General features: G+C 39.7%; 1 protein-coding gene across 6 annotated transcripts in view; it reads right to left on the reverse strand.

Moving 5' to 3' along the window:
• Positions 1–22,464, reverse strand: part of TRDMT1 (tRNA aspartic acid methyltransferase 1) — a 35,950-nt gene extending 13,486 nt beyond the window's left edge. Inside the window, exons 1-4 of one of the 6 annotated variants that reach the window (XM_067562309.1) lie at positions 22,167–22,306; positions 11,500–11,609; positions 6,346–6,422; positions 4,745–4,816 (exon numbers count right to left, since the gene is read on the reverse strand). In XM_067562309.1, the coding sequence (XP_067418410.1) occupies positions 4,745–4,816; positions 6,346–6,383 (110 nt within the window). In that variant the 5' untranslated portion in view covers positions 6,384–6,422; positions 11,500–11,609; positions 22,167–22,306. Of the gene's footprint in view, positions 1–4,744; positions 4,817–6,345; positions 6,423–7,475; positions 7,499–11,499; positions 11,610–21,743; positions 21,828–22,166 lie in introns of those variants that run through there. The other 5 variants (XM_067562304.1, XM_067562305.1, XM_067562307.1 and 2 more) reach the window with 5 other exon arrangements.
• Between the last annotated feature and the right edge of the window lie 842 nt (positions 22,465–23,306).

Raw genomic sequence — 23,306 nt, forward strand, 5'->3', positions numbered from 1 at the left:
TCTTAGAGTCTTAAACTTTAACAGGCTAAAACCCTTAAAGTTGCTTTACATGAGAAACTCTCTCGCAGCATCTTCTGCCAACACGGCTGGTTTCTCCCTTCATGAATGCAAAAGGAGCTGTCCTTTTGCTCCCTCCGTGATGAACAACAACATGTCCTTTTGCTTCTCCTCATATTTCCCAGAACTCAAAGTTATCCCCAGAGTCAGGATGATGCTCGTGGTTCCATTTTAGGAGGGCTGGCTCCAATGGTCTTCAGGTCTCCTATGGACTCCAAACGCAAAACAGGTTCCATTGTGTAGGCCTGCAATGCTTAATCTACACATGAACCCAAGCATTCAAATGAATACACATCCCTTTGCCCAAGCAAAGTCTGTCTGTCAACCCTGTCTGGAATATATTTTCAGTACGTATACACAACTCCTGAAATGGAATCTGCGCATATATCTTGCAACAACTGTAAGGATTAGTATGACATAAGCTTTTATTAGACATCTCACATGACTCTTTTTGGATAAATGTTATGGAAGCAGTGTGTTACATGTAATGAGTTTGTCTGGACTGATAGAAGTTATCATTACAGAATAGTGAATCCTTTGTCAGTTGGCACTGCAGAACCCTTAGGGTCAGAGGAGACTATTAATTATTTAAATACCATTTTATTTTATTTTTTAAGTTGAAAGTGTAGGGGATGAAGAGTGGCATATGGGACACTGGTTCCTATCTATCCCAGGGCAAGGGGCACCAGATGGCTCAGGAGGATCAGGGAATGGAATACGGTTCACCTTTACAGGACCAGATTTAACGCCAACATAACTGCCTCTGAATCTGGCTCCGGATGCCACATCGTATAAATGAGAATCAAACGAATCCCACCAAACTCTGAGTTATAGAAACAGTCACACAAAGGTAACAAATGCCTATCAATTTCTATTGAGAAAAACACAAGAGACTACAGGTGAAAACAACAGAAGACTGGGCAAGAGGGAAAAGGCCAAGATGAACAGAACATCCATTCATACGTCTACTCCCCATCTACATGACACCATCTCCCACCATGGAACACAAATCTAAGGAATAAGCCTAATGTGTAGTCTGAGACAGGAGGTTGAGGCTGTGGACCTGTCAAGAGGCAGGTGATGGGTATATGAAGAAGGGTGAAACATCTGCCAGGTTTTACCACTCCTGACACGTCTGCAGAATAAGCTGCACTGTTCTTCCTTGAGGAAAATACAAAGTTTGATGAGTCTGTGTTAGGTTTTACGGGATTACGACTCAGATACCATAGACACAGGGCACCAGAGCACTCTGGGTATGTCTCCACGGCTATAAAAAACTCATGGCACTGAGTCTCAGAGACCAATCCGCTGACTCAGGCTTGCAGGGTTCAACCAGCAGCGCTAAAAATAGCAGAGTGGACAGTCATGATTGGGCTGGAGCCTGGGCTCTCTGAGACCTTCCCTCTCTGCCTAGGGTGGCAGAGCCTGGACTCCAGCCCAAGCCAGAACATCTATACTGCAGTTTTATAGCCCCACAGCCTGAGATTCGCAAGCCCGAGTCAGCTAATCTGGGCCAGCCAACTGTGGGTCTTCTATTGCAGTGTAGATCTGCCCTCTATGTTCAGACTCCACATCCACCAGCTGAAGATTCCAGGGCCTCCTCGGGTCCAGAATATCTCCCAAGTTTTCCCTTTCCATGCCTTCATGTGTTAGCCACCAGACTCCCCTCCAGCCCCACTTCACCTGGAATCCGCTATAAAAGATTGAGAAAAAAAGGTAGAAACAGGAAAAGAAGTTGCAACTACTTTATAATACTGTGCATGAAATTTGTGCAGGATATTACAATTAAGGATGCAAAACAGTAACTCCTACATTTTACCCACTCAAAACTTTATTGAGCATCTTCCCATTTGGGATGGAATTTTTCATGTTTGGTCTCTGGCAAAGATGTCATTTCCAAAGAATACATGCATACTATCTCAGCAAAACACGATCTGCTGGGGAACTCTGCAGCAATGGCCACCCGGCCTTTTTATGGTCTCTCTGCAGTAATTCCAGCTTCACTTTGACAATCTGCTCAAGGGAGATTAGCAGCATCTGCTGGAACACCAAGATAAATTCTCCCAGCCAAGCCCTACTCCTCTGCCTCATCATGATAGGGGTCATATGTTCTGCAGTCTCATGTCTTGTATCTGAGAAAAATAATGTTTCTTTCTTCTCAGTCTAACCACACAGAAACCAGAATGCACCATTTCCACACTGAAAACAAAAAACTGTCTCCAAAGAAGAGCTGCCCTGCCTTCTTGTGCCTCAGTTCCCCCCCACACACACACACTTCAAACAGGGGACATTCACATGTGAAACGTGCTGAGATCTATGGATAAGCTCAGTGGTTAGTCTTACAAACTATTAACTCACAGACCTTCCCCCCCATAAAACAAATTCAACACAGTGTAAGGAGGGCTTTGCAATTAAGGCACAGGACTGGGCTTCAAGGAATCTGGGTTAGGGTCCTGGCTCGGCCACATGTTTCCTTTGTGATTTTGGGAAGTCACTGAATCTCCTAGTTCTTTAGTTTCTTATTCATAAAATGGGGAAAATAGTAAGACTTCCTTTTACTTTCATTTGTCTGAGTTATTTTGATCATAGCTCTTTGGGGCAGGAAGAGATACTGTGTCTACAGTACTTACCCCACTCTCATGTGGGGCCTTTGAGTTCTACTGTAATATAATAGTTATATACCTTTAAAATACTTAGCATGAAAGACTTATAAAGATGAGACCATAACAGAAGACTATCAATTTATTTGAGAATTACATTAACGTTCTGGTATTGGATTCCAAGAACATTTAGTATCTTGGTGCTGATCCTACCCACTATAATTCAAATAGCTAATCAACCAAAGTGCTCAGTTATTCATGACTTTCATGCTAGATTTATGCCTTCACAGAAAGGGAAGAGCTGAGGATGGGGAGTCTAGGCTTGTTATCAGAATGATGCAAATAAATCTTCTACCATCCTTTTTATAGAAAGGAAGGATGATCCAGTGGTTACGATTATAGCCTAGGCCTTGGGAGACTTGCCTTCTATTCCCTGCGCTGCCACAGACTTCTTGTGGGATCCTTGGCAAGTCCCGTAGCCTCAGTTCCCCATCTGTAACATGGCAACAGTAACACTGCCCTGCCTCATAAGGGTGTTGTGAGGAGAAATCATCATCTAAGCACCTCATGAAAGATTGTTAGGTGTTCAGATAATAAAATTATGGCCTAAAAGTTAGATAGATCAATTTATGTAAGTGTTACTTGGGGTTTTAACTGATCATAGAACGCTGTGCTACATTCCATCAGAAGCTGATGCAGCATGGCATACTCGTGACAGGACATGTGAATCTCAGCCCTAGGCAATGAGATACAATGTCACTGTGTGAGAAAACAAAAATAAAACGAGTGTTTCCATTACATGCCTGAACTGACACTATTGCTGTTGCGCACCAAGATACATGTGCAGACAACATCTTGGATATGAGAGAGAGTTTGGCTGGAGCCAGGACCCTTGGGACCACCTCCTTCCCCTTGCCAGCAATATCTCAGGAAGAAAGATGAAGAAGCCTGATCTTCCAAAGGTAACAAGATTTTTAGAAGAAGGTTGCTGATGGCCCAAGTCCCCACTTTATATAGCAAATATTTGAAGAAAGGCAGAAGATGATCAGATCCCCTCTGCTCCTTTTGAGGGTAAGAATATCTGCCACTGAAGAGCAGGAAGCTGGCAGTCTGACCTAAACCTCCAATATAAGTAGGATCTCCAAGGAATGATTGGTGGTTAGCTGATCCCCCCCAGCAGCAAAACCAAATGCTCAGATAGATGCCAACTGGTGCCCAATCCACACCCCCAATCCAGCATCAGGGACATCTCCAGTGGCAACACCTAGACCAGCCCTCTTCTTCCATTGAACAAGAAGGATCTCAAAGAAATATTCATCTTTGACCAAAACAGACTATGAGCAATATTTTGAACTAATTTGCACTTAATGTGAGCAGCGAACATTTTTGTTAGTATGTACTGTTTCAAAATGTCATGTGTGAATGAATAGTAGTAGTAATTGTTGCTAACATTAATTGGTTTTGAACCAATTAGTCTGTAAAGATGTTAGATGAACACTAACAGAGAAGCAGGGTTCAGGTAACTGAATACTGTGATGATGATTTATTAATGTTACAAACCACAATAAGCTGGTTTCATTCCAAACAGAGAAGAAGGCACAATCCCTGCTCCAAGATATAAAGCAGTGATGCCAATAATATCAGAAATTGTGTTTAAATCATAATCAGTTCAAAAGGTTGAATCAGAAATCTTTTTCAACTGGAGATTTCAGATGGTGGTGTTCATACAATATCCACCAACAAGTACCATAGGACCTAACCCTGCTCCTAAGTAAAGTTAGTTTTGCCACTGGATTCAAAAGAATATTCTGCCTCTATTCCTTATGATGCATCTAGAGTTTTAACAGATTTGTGAAAAGCATGAAAAACAAACATGGTAATAAAAAACTATAAGCTGTAAATTGATATTTGTATTAGCAAAAAAACAAGAATTTACAAGCAACGCAAGATTATATGAAAACAAGCAAATGAACGCAGTGCCACTGTACCATCATCTCTGTAATTTAATATGGATGGCTTACCTTGGTACAATATTAATACCTGCCTAGTCACATCAAAAGTGGTTGAGCTAGAAAATGAATTTATACCTTGGGAGAATATCAAGGATGTAAAGAAAACTCTTTGTCCTTGGATCAGATATATCACCTTGCAGGCCAATTCTAAGGGAGGATAAAGAAAACAAAAAACAATTATCAGCTTGTCATCTTAGATATTTGTTTTTAAAACAAAACATTAAAACTCTTCCCTAGGTCCTGCTCACACAAGGGGCTCTGCATAGGCACCAGTGTCTGCACACATGGATCCACTTGCAGGATCAGCGCCTTTTTCGGTGCTCCAGGGAATGAAAATTGACTCCCAAACTCAGCCATAAAGTGGTTAGGGAATAAGAATCATATAGAACCCAATCCTGTCAACACAGAACCTTGGGCTGGATCCTGTGAAGTGCTAAGCACTCTGGCCCAATCCATCAAAGCACTTAAATATGCTTAACTTTAAGCACATGAGACGCTCCACTGAACTCAACGGGATTACTCATGTGTTTAACGTTAATCACGTGCTGATGTGCTCTGCAATTTCCAGGATCCAGCCCCCCATGAGTAATTTACGTGAGTAAATCCATAGATTTAAATGGAACTACTCACATAACTAAGGCCCAGGTCCATAGCTTGTATTGTTACTTGCTTATTTAAAAAGAAAAACAACAACATTTTGGTGCAAGTGTTTGGGAATTTTTCTTTTCCAAATTAATCTTACATAGAGTTGTCTAGATCAGCACATAATCAAAACAGTACGTTTGAAAGAAATAACCTCTCCACACTTTTTTTTTTTTTAAATCAAAACACATTCTTAAAGATCATCATCTTTTTGGAAATGAAAGTTATTGGCGTGATTTATTTTTAATCTCAGAGGACCAGATTCTGATACCCTTTATTTATTTCTTACTTCAGAAGCAGTTCCATCAACATCAATTGGACCGTTCATGGAGTAAGGGACTACTCAACAAGATTAAGATGATTAGAATCTGGCCATGTGATTTGTTACAGCATTAAAGTAATTACTGTTCATATAGAAACTTGACTGTTCCTTGGAATTTATCAAATAAACGTACATCCTGGCAGGCCTACTTCTTATCCAGTAAAGATCTGTCACCCCAATACTGACAAAGAAATAGCTTTCAAAATCCTCACGACTAATATATAAACTGACTATGTAGACCCTGATTCTGATCCCCTTATAATGGGAAGACTGTACTCTCGGCCACCCTGGTGTAACCCTGGAGTAACTCCAGTAGTCAGTCTGTAGTTACTCTGGACTGAGAGAGATCAGATTCTAACCATTAACAAGCAAAGGGAGGTTTTTTAAAAGGCAAAAAATTACCAAGTTTCAATTTTACAAATGATATACAAGATGCAAAATAAGTGATACATCAAGCTTCAGTAATTTTCACTGAATTACAAAAGTATGATTGACCCAACACTGCTTTTATTGTAGCAGTTCTTACAATCCGAGAAACATCAAGCTAAATATTACCATATCTGGGCTATCTGAAAACAAGAAGATAGATGGGAAAAGATAGACAGATCTGAACCACGCAGTGTATGGAGGCCGAGAAATTTATTTTTTAAGCTAAGGATCCTGTCATAGTTACTGCACTTTTCTCCAGACTTAGAACATGTTTTATACATACCTTGTAAATGGCTGACATGGAGGACTCATCAAAATCATATCAAAAGACAGTCTGTTGAATTCTGCCAGTGTTATGCCCTGAATAAGGAAGAAACATAAATATGCTTTTGGGATTGTGAGTTTTTTCTTTTACTGTCAATTACTGCTTTACAGGTGCCAAACCTTCTGGTTACTTCCACTGTTAGCAGTACCCTAGTAAAAACTTCTAATCAAGCTATTTGCCCTAATGATTTTGTCTTCTCTAATGCTTGGCAAACATTATAAAGTGCAGATTTGTATTTACTCCGACAGGGCACTAGCAACACTGGGGTGGGGAGGGGGGTGTTAGAACACATGCATGATCCTGGGTTTATCAATCATTCTTTCAGAGCAGCAGGGATAGCTCAGAGGTTTTTTTCCATGTAAAAAAGGATGGCTATATTTTTCTTCCCCAAATAAAGCACCTTTATTCAGGTATTTAACCTTTTGTTGGTCAGAAAAAATATTCTAATAAGCATCAAAACTCAACAGGAGAACCAAATCAGATTTTGAAAAAACATTTTCCTGTCGGTACTCACTTATCCACAAAAACCTCTACAATATTATGTTTTCTGAAAAGGCGGCAAATTCCTTGTGCAGAATCAAATGCCATGGGGCTTTGCAGAAACAATCTTCATGAAAATTTGGGGGAAAAAGATTTTTCCACCTAGCCACAAAGCATTAGTAATAGTGGTAGTGTTAATATTACCATAGCACTTAGGAGTCATAGCACTAGTCATGGACCAGGATCCCCATGGTGCTAGGCGCTGTACAAACACCAAACAAAAAGTGCAGATGTTCTGCAGCCACTATTGCAATGCATGGGTTATAACAGCAGATGTTGCCCTGGTACTCTCCCTACAGAGATGGCATGGTATTTACCAGAGCTGGTTTTTACCAGATAAAATCCTAGTTTTACCACCCCAGGAAAAACTAGTTGGTCCGAATTTAAGGCATTTTCTGTTTTAAAAACTGTTTCATTAATGCATATGTCACATTACATTCAATTTTAGTTACATATTCACATTGTGGTTACAGGAGGCAGAAGATTCAGAGATTAATATAAGGTTGTACAAATAAAAAGTAAAAAACTGAAGTGGCCACAATACTAACCTATGTAATTATAATACTGAACATCGGAATGTCTGTATACATTTTGGTTAAGTATTTTCTGGAGGAAGGTTATACATGTTGACTTGTTTATATAATGATGAAAACCGAAATAAAAGTTGAGAATATTTGATTATATAAAAACAACAGTAATGCAGAGTTGCAGGCTTGACGCATGAAGCAATCAGAAGCACACACTCAGCTGCAGACAACCGGTCCACATCCATTTGGGCACGCAGCATTCTGTAGCAGAAGACCAACACTGATGTAGTGGAGAGACCGAGCCTATTCCTCAGTTTTGGATGAACGTATCCAAAGCTTGAAAACATTCATTCTATGCTTGCTGAACACTGCAACTGCGCCACCAGTTCTATTAAATCAGATGGAATATCAGCATTCTCCAGATTTTTCTACCATGTTAAAGGCGAAACATATTTCCTTGAAAGCAGATGAAACATATTGATTTTTGGCTACGGAGCTTCTTTTACTTTAAATGCAAGTAAATATGGCAGAAAGTTGAGATTTTTGCTGAGCATCCAGTGCCCTGCAATTTCTTCTTGTTCAGCTGACAATTTCTTTCCTGCATATTCTGGATGAAGGAAGTCGGCCAACACGTGTACAGGAGTAATTGCCTCACAAAAATCTCTTTTGTACTTCTGCTTCGTGTGGTACACGATTTTCGTTTATCATTAGATCCAGCCACACTTTGCATGCAACAGCAATTGTTGATGTGTCCCTTTGGCATGCGTCAGGTGCCACAGCAACTGGTTTCAATTGACTGACCAAGTTCTTTGCTTTTCAGAAAATCCCTTGATAATTAATTATACTAAGCACTACCTCCATGTTCTGCTTCAAAATCACTCACAATCCTGAGATAACGCAGCCAATTTTTAAACATAGATTTCCAGGCACATTATTTGACTGTTCCACCATGTGTCACCAGGGATTTGGGGTTCTACAGATCCCTGGCATTCTTTTAATCAAGCTCCATGCTAATGGTGATTATGAAAATACTTTTGTAAATCTACATGACATCAAAACACTTAGTATAAGGTCTTGTCCAAGCAGAAATCGCAAATGTGACGCACATCCATATATAAACAAAGTAGAGTCATCTTGTTCCAAATCACTTCTCATACTTTGCATCTTTTTCTCATCTTACATTAATGTAATTGCTTTTCAGTGTAATTCATTGCATGCTTCCTCCCTTAAGTCATCAATAACTGTAAAGTGCACCTGCTACCTGCTTTTAACTGGGTGGTTTGTAGCCTGGCCTTAGGCAGCTGATCCATGCTTGAAAAGTTGGATGCATAATAATAAAAAAAAAAAGGGGGGAATATTACAGCCATAAAAAAATTCTGCAATTTTCAAGTCTATTTTTGTTTCAGTTCTGGACTTGTTTTTGTTACAAACATATCCATCTGTGGTTGAAAAACTATGACACTTTCTCCTTGTTGTCACTGGCCAATCTGGATCTGGCTTTCTTTAGATGTACTTGGCAATGGCAATGCAGTTTTAATAGTATCTTCATCCTCAGATTCTGATTCTAATATTCACGTATGTTTAGTCCAAGTCAGTGATTCTGGTATCTCTTTGCTCTTTCCACTGCATTTTTCAAAATGTTTCCTCATACGGTCTGCCTTCTCACCTTTTCCTCACAATTTTTTGCATCAAAATAGTCTTTGCCATCTTCATGAACGGTCTTCACCTTTGCGCATGTTGAAATATTTTGACTTGAGTTCCTGTACTCAAGAGTTCAGTTACAGCAGTTGCACTCCAGTCAGCCAGACCAACAGGCAGAGTAGATTACCTCAAATACTGAAACTTCTGAATCTGGGGATTCCCCTTCTTTACTAAATAAAGCATCTAAGTTTCATTGCTAAACAAAGAAGCTAACTAGCAAAGGGAATAGCCTACAGCATTATGAGGCTATTTTTATTTATTTATTTTGCATTATTTAAAATTTAAAAAGACCATATTACTGCAAACTATTATCATATTCCTAAATATTTTTCAGTAATATTCATGAGACTATTCTCATAATAATTTTATTTTTCCTAGTTTAAACGGGTATTTACCAATGCTAGTTTTTCCTGGCAAACTGCCAACCCTCTCTCCCTTTGCAGATGCTTTTGGCCAGGGCCAAATAACCAGGCTACTGTACTCAAAGTGGCATCCTACCAAATCCCCTCTGAATACTGACAAGGACTACAGGCATGCACTGTCCCCATGTGCTTTTTTTCCATGGCCTACCTGCCTCCTGCTGTGGCTTTTAGCTTTGAATGTCAGGACTTGCTGCACCATATGTGCTAAATAATACGGACAAATTCTTACACAGAATACTACTGTTTAAAAAAACCCCAAAGATGTTATTTTCAAGCTGGGTTTTTAAGGTTTATTTTTATTTAGGACAAAGATTTTTTTTTTTTTTTTTTAAAGACTAATAACAGACAAAGTTATATATTTAACAGGCAGGTCTAAGGTTGCAGAAGCGTTTAAACAGTAATCCACTACTTATATTTCACCCAGGAATACTATTATATACAAAATATTTCATACTATGTCATATCCTGTTGCTTAATATGTCATGTGTTATAGCTTAATTGTTGGGTAACCCTAATAGGAAGGATTTTAACTTAGATCTTAGTGGCGAGGATGTTTTTTTCTTTATAGGTACACTGTGTGAAAAGTTTACTCTATTCTGGTCCTTTTTGTGTAAAAATTCCACAAAGCTAGTTTTACGGCTTATGGTCATACAATACAAAAAGATTTTTGTTTAAAGAAGAAAGAATTAGATCTATGTTGTAGAATTACTACCAGAACTACAAGTTCATTACCGTTAACATTTGAACTGCACCAGAAGGTTCAGGTGATTGTGTGTGTGTGGGTTTTTTTAAAATAGCTTAATAGTCAGCCAGGCTGTAACATCACACCTAGAGAAACAGAATCAAGAAAGTATGTCTGACTATGGATGTGAAAAAGAACTGGTGCTTTCTATGTATTTCATGGGTGAGCTTTATAAGATTCCATATAAAAACAGCAACGCAAAAGAAATTTTACAGCTTTTCCACAAGGAAGAAAAGGAAAGGAAGATCTTACTGACTTGATTCTGATCTTAAAATCTATTGAGGATGTAGATTGTAATTCCTCTTCTTCCCTTCCCCCCATTTAAGAAATTCTGAGCTGACAGTCTGCAACTACCAAGTGCTGAATAAGCAGCTAACTTTTAGCCATCGACTCTGGTTTTACTTAAATTGGTGTGTTAAAACAAGCTCAGAATCTCCTACTGCCTACCTAAAAACTGTGACAGGAGATTAAGGGGTGTTCGGGCATTTCTAATTACTCTGAAATGGACAGAAAATTATACAAATCCATGTGGCTAGTTTATAATTCTCCTGACACATTAAACATACTAAAACAAAAACATGAACATTAAAATTTGTGTCATAGATCAACAAAAGCATCAAACCTTTTTATAAACACTGAAGTTAATTTACAAACCTCTTGTTCAAGGAAATTAGAGAGGGAAGAGACTTACTAGGTCACCCAGTCAAACCATCTCTCTAACAGTGCAGAGTTGTTCCCTACAGTGTATTTGAAACTGCTTTTTCCAATCCCGTTTTAAATGCAGAAGAAATGAATGTCTCTTACGAATTCTTTTAAAATTCTTTTTATTTTGGGGGTTGGTGGGCATTCCAGGACTTTTCTAATTGCTTGGCCACATACCCTTTATTGGTGCAGCGATCAAGAATCCTTATACAGTAGGATTTCAGGAAAAATAAAACCCCTCAGAGCTAACCTAGAAGCCATGTGAAATCAGTCTCTGTGCCTATCTATATGTCCCTCAAGTAGCAGCTACACCTCCAGGAACTGATCAAAGTCATTACTACACATAATCCAGTAAAACAATCCTTTTATATTACTGCCTCCCAGTTTCAAGTGTTTTGATTCCACATTCTCTACTAAATGTGGGCAGTGAATACTCATTGAAATGGCTAGTTCAAAAAGAGATGTGTCCATTACTCACCTCAATTGTCTTTGCCCACAATGGTGTACTGGGAAAATTGTGTTTATACACTTCATTAGCAATATTGTTCACATCAACAGCAGCAATGACTTCTGCAGGTATACAGCTTTCTAGAATTAAGAAAGGAATTTGCAAAACTACAGCTTTGCTTTAAAATACAAATGTAGTGTAAGTAGGGACATAATGATGCAGTTACATTACCACAGCTTAGTGTACAAATGATTTCAAAGGTAAAGGAAAAGAGAAATAATGTGCTCAGAACTGCTGTTCTGACTCAAACATTATACAAAACGTATACCAATCACTTAATTTTATAGCCAAAGCTGCCTTTCTCCAAACACTGCACTCTAAAAAACTGATTTGTAATCATTGTAACACACATACACATGCACTCTCTCTTTCCATCCATCCTCTTCTTGATTATTGTAGCTAAATTTTTTTCCTAGGGATTGCCTATACTATAGGTTAAGTTGACATAACTTATGTAGCTCAGGGGTGTAAATAAGCCACCTCCCTGAGCGACATAAGTTACATCAACCTAAGTGCTATGGCAGCAGGAGACACAGCTACTGCCTCTTGCAGAGCTGGCTTTATTATGCTGACAGGAGAGCCCTCTCCCATTGGCATAGAGTGTCTTCATCAGATGCGCTGCAGCTACACTGCCATAGCACTTCTACCGTAGACTCGCCCTAGGGCCTTGCAGATCAACATGTCGCACCATGCAGCAATTGAACGAGATACTCTAACTAATAATGACAGATTTTATTCCCTGGAAACCACACTTGTCACTTTTGAAGCATACTGTTTATCAGTTTGGGAAACCGAGTCACAAGTTGTCCTTGAACTTGGTTCATCCATGTTGCTGCACTGCAACATCTAGAAGAGGGATTTTTAAGATCAGGGAAACACATTATTGCTTAGGGCGTGGCTACATTGCGATGGCGACAGGCATCCATGCAGCGGCATCGATTGAGCAGGTTGACGGGAGAGCGCTCTCCTATCGACTGAATTAGTCCATCTCCCCGAAAGGTGGAAGGTAGTGGCATGACACCGCCGCGCTGCATAGACATAGGTACGTCAACCTGAAATATGCTAGATACTAGTGTATCTCATGTTGACGTATTTCAAGTCAACCCAGCGTGGCAGTGTACACCAGGCCTTAGATAAAAAGAGAAAATGATTGACTTCTTAAAATATAATAATGAGAAAGCAGGAGACTGAAGTATAAACCAAATAATTATCCTCAAGGAAAAATGCAGAAAACAGACACAAAGTAAACAATTATTGGTTTATAAAGCAACAGCATAAGCCATTTCTACTGAAACTCAGATCACAAAAGATGATGTTCAGTCTACCACTGATCACAGCACATTGCTTCCAGGTAGTGATCACATCCTCTATATTGAGCCATTTTACATAAAAAAAGCTTTATGTTCATTAATATAAGCACAGCAGGAAACCATACATTCACTTTCTACTGAAAACTACATCAATTTCAACAAACAGCGGCAACTCTGCAATCTGCTTGCCATGTTATTCCAACTTCAGCATTAACAATTTTCTCTCTCTTTTTATAAGAAAATAGCCAAGGTAAACTCCTTTTTATTTGACGTTACTTTTCAAATCACGTTATCTGTTGACCTGAATACATCATATGAATGATTGCTTATCATCTGTTCAGTGCTGTAAATGTTCACAGTATTTTATAAAACAGAATAAAACACTTTCCATGCCCAACAATTTCAGAGCAGGAAAACCAAGTACAGAAACCCAACAGTAACAACTAGACCACTGAAAATTAAATCCTTATCTACTATATCTGATTGGTAGTTTTCAGGCCTCTCCCAGCTTAATGTTCAAAAATATTTGAAAGGTCACAGTATGAAACAATATATAGGAATTTTCATTCAGGCAACACTAGCATTTTCTGGTTTGTTTACTTAATTTAACCAATGACACGGACAATCTAAGCCTCATGGGGGAAAAGATGAATAGGTAAATTCAGTGACCATCTATTAAAGGCCCATGTTTACAGCCACTCTTATTTTCCTTCTTGACATTTTGAACTCTTATAGATCTATTAAGCACAGATATGCTCATAGTAGAGCAACAGTGAGTAAGTACTACACCTGAGACGAGTGATCAGAGGTATGCTAACACTGAAACCTAGTGTGAAAAATGTGAGTTTAACAGATCAACTATCTACATTTAGAAGCATATTTAAAAGCCAGCATCTCAGCTTCCTACAACATAACGGCAATGGCTAAGTAATGGATGCAGATTTCCAATACAGCAAAGGAGATTCCTTTTTCCAAGATATATTGTCCTAATTAACAGGAGTCTGCCCTGTGGGCACCCTGACAGGAATGAAAATTAACAATCTCAAACCATTATCCCATCAAACACATAATAAAAATGGCAGAAGCTGGAGGCTCTCACAGCCACTCTTTGGTCAGATGTCCACCATTTCCATCACCACTCCTTCTATCCCCTAAATTTAAAAAATCAGGGACTTTAATCAAGGGATTGTAGGTCCTAAAGGCTGGCCCATGGTGGTCACCTCACATACTCATGAGTAACTAAAGATTTTTAGGAAACCACGTGTGATACACTTTTAACCCAAACCATAAAGGCTAATTCTGGAGGAAAAGGTATAGAAACTGTCTTAATTCTCCCTATTTCTTCAACTCCATAATGCTGGGATCTTATATGATCTCCTTTCAGTGCAAGGGATGGACCTTTCTTCTCTTTCCTCATACTGAACTGAACTAGCATTAACTCAAAAGACCAATAAGACTTTTGTTCTGTGTTCAGATTCCAACATTCAGAGGTGAGTAATGTAACCGAAAACACTGCTATTTTCTTTTTTTAGATTAGTTTTTTTCAAAGGAAGCTGGAAAAACAGTGTGCACGGTATGACTACAATAGTTCTCCTGATCATATAACATAGGTAGCATGGTGTTGTTGCCAAGCAGAAACAAATTTGTTAGCACAGAAAGTTATGCTAGCATAGTTCCCACTAAATCTTTAGAGCCACATATAGAATTTTGTCAAAAACAATGTTACCAAAGACACAATATTTATCTTCATGTCAGGTTTTTCTCTGGGCTTGGAGAAACAGACAGCATGTCTTATCTATCAGTCTTGGGTTTTTCTACAGAGATACTTCAGCGTAGTTCAAAACACCTTACAAACAACTTAAAGTACTGTTCTTCTACAACTCTGTTACACTAATAAAAGAATATGAAAGCGTGTCAGTTTACAAGCCCTCTTGGCAAACTAAGACTACTGCTGCTTTATATAAATTACAGGTTCTTCATTATAAGAATAGGAATGAATATCAATACATACTGGGCCAGAAAGTTCCTGGTGCAATCAAGCTGAGGACAACACAGGAACAATAGAAAGGATGAGGTCACCTTTACATTCACATTTTCTGGGGCTCCATTCAATCCCTGGTGTAAATCAGAGGAGCCTCCGGGCTGCTTTGACTTACTTCCAGCTGCTCATAACCCAAAGGGACAGTTTTAGCAGCTCAGAATTGCAAGCACGCAGGGAAACCCCAGCCACTCTCTCTCTCTCTCTCTCTCTCTACCGAGGATGCCCCACAATGAGGTACCGGGGCAGAGCATTCAATAAAGTGGCTATTCCAGTTCTGCATTCCTTGGGAGTTCCTCTTACACAAGTGGATTCTTCAGAAGAGAGCTTTCTGGTAGCTTGACGCCACTGGAACTACACAAAGCAGCTGGAATGGACAAAATAATCTGGCCCACTCTATCTAGCAAAGAAAAATCTGTGTACTCAAGATCCCACAGGAAAAAAAAAAAAAAAAAATAACCTTTTGGTGACATTTCATTAAAATCATTTTAATATGATGCTAAATTTTTACGTGAATAACTCAATGGCCACCACATCTCTGTATAATGGTCTTTTACCATAAAAAAAAAAGCACTGCACGATAAAACCAAAATAAAAATAAAGCTTGAGTCTGCTCTTTAATTAAATTATACATTTTATTTAATTATCCAGCAATAGGCACAAAATCTATTACCTGTCTAGAAACATGCAATGCTTGGGCATTTCTGACTTAGTTACAGCCAGTTAACTGAACTCCCAAGAAAAGCATAGCACAACACTAATAAAGAAACTCGCAATGCCCTTGAGATAGCTCTTAAAAGAGTAAGTGCCAGTTTTCAACAGCTAGCAATGTAATTAAACTATAGTATTTGTGTAGAAAACATCAAAGTTAGGAAGATAAGAAATAAGATATAACAGTGAGGGTAATTAACCATTAAAAGAACTTGCTTAGGGACACTGAAGTCTTCAAACAAGACTAGATAACTTTCCAAAAGATATGCTATAGCTCAAACTGCAGTTATGGCCTTAATGCAGAAATTACTGTGCGAGCTCCTATGGTCTGTGTTATGCAAGAGATCTGAGGAGATCCTAAATCTGGCCTTAAAATCTGAATTTTAGAATACTCCTGTCCACTTAATGCTACTGGGGAAGTCGTGATCTAAAGATTTAGACATTCAAACAGATGGAAATAAAGGGGGTAGCTATGTTAGCTTTAGATTTGGAAAAGGCAATCCACAGTTTATAGATCCTTGTAAAAGCTTGAAAATAAAATTTCAGATGCTGCCAAATATGTCCTTTTACACTTGAAAAACATTGATTCCCCTGCCATGTGTTTCTAACAGACCTTAAAATTAACACAGATCCATTTATATTTACTGCTGCACTTCTGCACCAGAATCAATGTCAGCACAGCACATGGAATATATAACATACTGCCAAGGGCAGGGTCTGGCAGATCTGAAAATAAAGGGAATTCAGAGCCAAACTAACTATCTACAGTAGAAGATATATGAAAACAGATTAAGAAGAAAAAATGGCCACATTTTATGCCAATTCAGTTTTCCTTTAGAATAAACATTAAAGATTTCATTTTTGGTCTATTAACTTTTAGGTATAGAGATTATGCTGGATCATCAGTCAACATGCTTGCTTCCTACAAAATTATCAGTTTCTACCTTCCCTTCCTCCCATCACCACACACTCAGTAACTGTGCATGCACAGTAATATAACCAAACGTAGATTTTTATAATTTTTTAACAATCAGAATTACTCTTCTGTACCATAAACTATATTTTAGAAACTAATGAGCAAGAGACTGCCCAGACTGACAATATGGTTTCATGTGGAGTTTTACTGAACTATATTTCCAATATAGTTATATGGCAATAAGAATTGCCAATCTTTATTCTATTTAAAAGTAACTGTTTCAGTGATATAACGCAGATCACATATTTTACAGGCATGAACAGCAATTAGACATTTGATGCTGAGGTTTATTTTCTAGAATGCCTTTGGCCAAGATCTTTTACAATTATTGAGACAGTAAGATAAAATGGTACCCATAAAAGAAAGAAATGACAGACTGCAAATAGATTTAAACCCTTCCTTTGTAAAACTTAAGTTATAATCACTAGGAGGAAAAAATATAACTGAACTTGTAACCCAGAAGTGGTATTTTTTTAAAGTTCTCTCATATTTCATGCACAAACAAATTTTAAACATGTGTGATCCAGCTAGCTATAAGTTTTCAGGGCACAGACTTGAAGTTAATTGGGCATGGGAAAACTGCCTAAATTAATAAGCCATGTAAAGTTTGTTTTATTAGGTTGGGGGTTTTTTTGTTTGGTTTTTAGAAAAGTCAGCTTTCCTTCTAGTTCACTTCCATAGCAACCCTCCTCCAAACAAACAAGCAAAAAACAAACATTATAATTTTCATTGCAGATGTTCTGTGGTAAAACAAATACATATGGCAGGTTTTGGTGTCTCACATCTAACTGTCAAAGTCTCCTATTTCTTAACATTGGGGAGCATGGCTTGGAGCAGCAAACATTACTTCTAATGAGATAGTATACAACAGATTTATAGGATTAAATTCAGCTTTCAAATACCCCAAAGTAAGGACCCTATCCTGCAAGCCTTAACCATTTGTGCAATCCCCTTAATTTTAATAGAACTAGTCACATGCATAAAGATGTGCAGAATCAGGGCCTAAATCAGGAGGACTCCATTGTCTTCAACAGACTAATCAGACCAAGCACAGGACTGACAGCAGAGACTCCTGCATTCTAATTCCAGCTCTGGTCACGGACTCCCTTTGTAACCTTAGTCAAAGCACTTGTCAAAATTATACTGTTTGCATTTCTTGTATTACTCAGCATGAAAAATTTCCTTATGAAGTTTTAAAGCTCTAAAAACAACAACATACTACAAACTTCACTGTATATATGAACGTATCTGTACGTAAGGTATAAGCAAAGAGCTGCAGATTTTTCACCATGAGTTTCAGGACTGACACCTAAATTTAGTAACAAAAGATTGGACCAACCCTCCTTTCTCCATTGACACAATATACTACTGCTCTCTCTGTGCTATTGACATGAAAATATTGGGGAACAAGCCTGGTCTGTATAAATAAGTCACCACCAGGCCACATGTATCTCTTATAATGGGGGAAAAACTGTGGTTATCTCAGAAAACTCTGTGTAGTAACTGTTGCCCAATTTTGATTTTTAATGGCAACCACCATACCAAATAAAGCCTTGATCTTGCAAACTTTGACACATGCATTTCAAGATGAGCAAGTGAGTAATCTTACTGAGTTAAATACATGTGTAAATGTTTGCCAAACCAGAGGCTAAAAAGATGTCAAAGGGTGGCCGGGGGGTGTAGAGGAGAGTGGTGAAGATAGATATTTTCTGTGATCAGACTAAGGCTATTCACCAATTACAAACACTGATAATTTAACAGAAAAACACAAGTTAGACTACCTTTAAATGAGATGTTAATGCAGTAGGGAACCAATACTGACACTTATCTTAGCAGCATTGTAAATCCATTTGCAGAACCAGTCTCTCTTGCTGCAGACCGTCACCAAGTTTTTACATACAATCTTTCCTTTTTAAAGTAACAAACAGCTTTTTTCTGCTCTTATTTTTCTTGGACATACACATTTACTGAAATCGTTACTAAGAGTAGCCACTTAGTTTTGATTTCTCATGCATCCTGCTGACAATACCCCACAGCACTGGTGAATGCATCATCTCATTTCACCCTATACATTGGAGGAAACCCCCACAATGCCCCACTACCAGATGGTGCTGAGAATTCTATTGTCCCTGTCACATAAGGGCAGAAGAATTTATGACATGGTACCACAATGTTTATAGCTGCATATGCACAAGTTTGAAGTACACATGAATTCTTGCTATTATACATGAAAAAGTAGTCGCAAGGAATTTTTACTTTCTTCATCTGATCTTCACATGAAAATAAGTGGAGTCCCACTTGGCCTTTACTTTGTGCCTTTATAAGGATAAACATCATGAGGAAAATAAATCCACATGGCTACAAGACACATTAAAAATGTGGATAAGGCAATGAAATAGAACCCCTTTTATTCATACTACACAGTTATTAGTCTTAACAGGATTCAAAACAAGACTCCAGTCTGCAAGTGTAAAAATTTTAAAGGGACATGAAAATATGGCACCAAAGGGCCTACAGATTGCAGTTTGTACTGCATAAAGAGAAATAGTCGGATGTGAAAAAAGTAATGTCAGTTGTGATGCAAATGATATTGTATCCATTTGATATGCAAATTTCAATTGGTACTTAACCCTTCAACACTATCCAGGGTCATTCAAACAAATAAGAATTCAAATCCAAACCTCCCCCTAAAGACATAAGTCGCTTCATCTGCCCTGACTGATACTACTACAAAAGAGTCTCAGCCATACTATTTGTATTTATTATAATTTCTTCATTCGAAAGTAAGCCCAAAAGAACAGAAATGTAAATTACAATCTACACTGACACTGCTGCAATTGTTTAGAAACTCCATCTGTGATTCTAAGCTGTAACTGAAAGTTTTGGAAATAAATTGAACCTCTCTCACACCAACAGCAGCAATTTAGTTCCCTTTCTGCCCCTCCTCCCAAAAAAAAAAAACAAAAAAACCATGTCCTAGATGCAATGGTGATGCACTCCCAGCATTCTCAAGCACAAGTATACAGTGTGGTCTTGTACAATCGGCATACTTTTGCAAGCCTATTCGCAATACTCTCATATACCCCTGAGGCTACATCTCATCTCTCACAGCTAATTCGTTGCTTTTACGCTGTGGTAATACATTTCAATTGGACCATTAGCATCTGTAGGAGTACCTAAGATTCCTATCCACTTTTAACACATTGGTATCATCATTTGTTAATCGCTGGAGAAGTTACTGGGTGTTCACAGTGTGTGTATTATTATATTAAGAACAGAACCAGATAACATCCGGGGATGATTTTTCCCATACACATATAGACACCAACATGTGACAAGCAGTTGGATAATGGTGTAGACTAATTTTCAGGATTCAATCTATTTTCCATGGAATCTCATCGAAACCAAGATGTTCTTTTAGATCTTTTAGAAATAAGACTATGTTAGAAAAGAATACAAAATGCACAGTCTCTCTCTCTTTTTCTTTCAGTTGAGATTCCAGAATTTCTAGAATTCTCAACAAAAATACCTGATGTCCATACTCCCGTCAAGAGACACCTTTAGGGAATGAGAGCAGTGTTTGGTCCTTAAGACAGTTACTAAGGTTTAGTTGTATCTTTAACTATTCCTACTCTTTTGCATATTTTATTGCCTTGCCTTTTAGTTACTATAACATATATACATACAAAAACATTAAAATAAAACACAATAACCAACTTTGTGCGTGTGTTGGGCAAAGCATTTTAAATATCTTGTTTTTCTCTTGCATTTTATTCTGCTGGCATGCTCCTCTAGTTGTGTTCTAAAATCCTTATTGAAAGCTTTTAATTTGCACTACAGTTAACTGTGTTTATAAACCACAAAGTATGTCAGAAAGATCTTGTTTAAAACTATGTTCCTTTCATTTTCCATCTTCAACTGTTACAGGAACTTTAACAGACAGATCCCTGGCAAAAGAAGAGAGCGAAGCTGCCTGACTTTCCAAATAACTTACCAATGAAATGAAGAAAGCAGAGTTACTTGCACAGGAAAAAAAGAAAAAATAATCCTTTTACACTCAGGGTAAGCAGTTATTCACAGTAGCCAAAGAACATGGAAGTAAAGATAAGGCAGGTTCAGTCAAAAGGAAGATCTCTCAGTCTGGCATAGGAAAGGGAAGTGATAGCAAGTCTAAGTATATCACCTTATTGGTCTGGAAAGTACCTGAACTAGTGTGCCTAATAAAGGTTTTAAATGATTTTATAAACCACTTGAAGAGACCTTGGTAATACCTGGCCAGAGTATTTAAGTTGGTCCCCCTTATTAGACTTTTAGCAGTTACAATGATGGTCATGAGGAAAAACCTGTGTGTCTATATAGGATATGTATTTAATTTCAAGACAACAGCCTTGGAACAGAAGCCAAGTAGTGTTCTCCCTGAAAATCTTGTTCAAAGTTCAGGGTTCAACATAATCCATTTTAATGTATTAGAACGATTCCTGCCCAATCATATTAACTTAAAACCATTACAAATAATTCAGCCCTAATAAAAACTAGAAATACTTCTTTTATAACTATACATATATATCACATGAGACAAGCCAGCCTCAAGCTAAAATCCAATGATGGCTTTTTCAATGAAGTGTAAGCAAAATATGCACACAGGATAAAACCCAACAGGTCTCACTCACGCATGTTAAGTACACTCTTAATTCGGGATTAGTTTGAAAGCACCTTGCAGAATTCTACTTGCCTGCAGCCCTGGGGCGTGAATTGTTGTGCTGGGTTTTTTTTGATCAGCCAAGTAATATCTATCCAGAGATTAACAGTAATGAGCCAACCAACCACTGTGGCCACAGGCGGACGAGCAGATCTGGGCCTGGACTGGACCGCCTGCATGGCAAATTCGCAACCCTGTCCCCACCCCCAGTTTCTAGAGCAGTCCTCCCCCGGACAGCTCTGCAGACAAGCAGCTCAAGCGCACCTGCCTGCTGCTGCTACGGCCCCCGCTACCTAGTTGGGGCCCGGTGCGCCCCTGCCTGCGCCCCGCGCACAGCCCAAGCTGCACAGGTGCCCGTGCAAGGCCAGGGTGGCCACCCCCAGCTAAGCGCCCGCCGGGGGGGGGGTTCCCGGCGCCGGGCCGAGCGGTGGCGGGGAACCCCGGCGGGAAGGGGGCACGGGCGGCGAACGGGGCGGGTACCTGTCAGCGCCTGGTGCATGCCCCCGATGCCGCTGTACAGCTCCAGCACACGCACCGGCTCCATCCTCCCCCCCCGCCCCGCGCGCGCAGCACCTGGCTCCACTGAGCATGCGCGGGTGCTGTGAGCATGCTCAGTAACGTCGGCTGAAGCCACTTCTGCCCGGCCGCTCCCTCCCTCGCTTGCCCCAGCGGCCCCAGGCTCTGCTCCCTGCTGGCTGAGGCGGAGGTCGGTGCCGGGCAGCCGGGGGCGCTCTGCTCCCTAGCCCCAGGGCAGCAGGGGGCAGCACCGGGGGCGGGGCCATGACTGAGCCGCGGGCTGAGAGAGGGGCAGGGGCTGAAAGGAGCTGGGCCCAGCCCTGAGCAGTGGGCGGCAGCCGGGCTAGTGATCCTGGCTGGGCTGGTCCATGTCAGGTCCCCTCCTACCTGCCCAGGGCTGCGGTGTTAAAGGCACGCTGCTACTCAGGAGCTGGGACCCCCAGAGCCCCTCAGCATCTGGGAGCCAGCCAGGAGACTTGAGTCTGTGCAGTGTGGTGATGTTACACTCATGCGTCCCACCGCCACTCCCCTGCCCAATTCGAAGTGTTCACTCCTGTTTGTGCTCCTCGCCTGATTCCTTGCAAAGAATTCCTTTCCACGTGCCCCAGCTGTAATCTGTCCGCGTGTAGCTTTACAGCCCTGCACAAATTTGTCTTCTCTCTTCCGATTGCCTGCCCTGGACTTCCGTTCCTGCAACCGTCGTTTCCTTTCTTCTGATTATTTATTTTAATCTTTCATTGTTCTCAGCACTCTATCATTGATCATGGTCAATAGGGGGCAGGTTCATGTCATTGCTTGCCATTAAAAACAAATTAAATCGCACAATCATTTAAAATACTAATTGAGGCTAATAGCTTAAACAATCACAACAGTGTTTTTCCAGTAATAGCACTTTGTTGTGATTGTAATTTACAATTTTTATTTCTACAGGTTTTTTTTTTTTTCTCTTGTACCACAAGTGTAGTCTTTTTTAAGTTTGCTTTGATCCTCCAGTGAGGATTGCTTTTCTCTCCTCAAGGGAAGGAAGGGCTATCTAAACAAGTACAAAGTACTGTGAGGCGGATGCCCTTTCCTATAGGACCCACTGTCCTCTTATCAGCAGGCATGAGATATGGAGAGAGGGCTCCATTACTCTCCCGTCTGTCCCCATCTCTCCTATGAAAGGATATGAGTCTTTAAGAATCTTGCCCTCAAATGCAACAGTCACCTCAGAGGCTGCCAACCTTTTCTCCTCCTCCCACATCCTTTGCCAGCTGTGGTACCCTTGAGACCTGTACACTCCTATGCCAGAGTCACTCATGTGTCCTAGATTTCTCTCTCTGTGGTTGCGGATACTGCTGTTGTGATGTTTTCTGCATCTTCTTGCACCTAGTCACTACCACCTTTGTCCATGTGCTACTATTGCCCATCTCTGAAAAAAGAGCATCTTCCACATGTTCTTCCCCAATTCCTCTAACTGCAACAGAAGGTTGTGCAGTCACTGTTCCCCCACCCTTCCTTCTCTCTCTGATTCACAGATGCCACATC

This window comes from Emydura macquarii, unplaced genomic scaffold, assembly GCF_026122565.2.
Source record: "Emydura macquarii macquarii isolate MOO-44397 ecotype Brisbane River unplaced genomic scaffold, CSIRO-AGI_Emac_v2 contig_2422, whole genome shotgun sequence".
NCBI lineage: Eukaryota > Metazoa > Chordata > Testudines > Chelidae > Emydura > Emydura macquarii.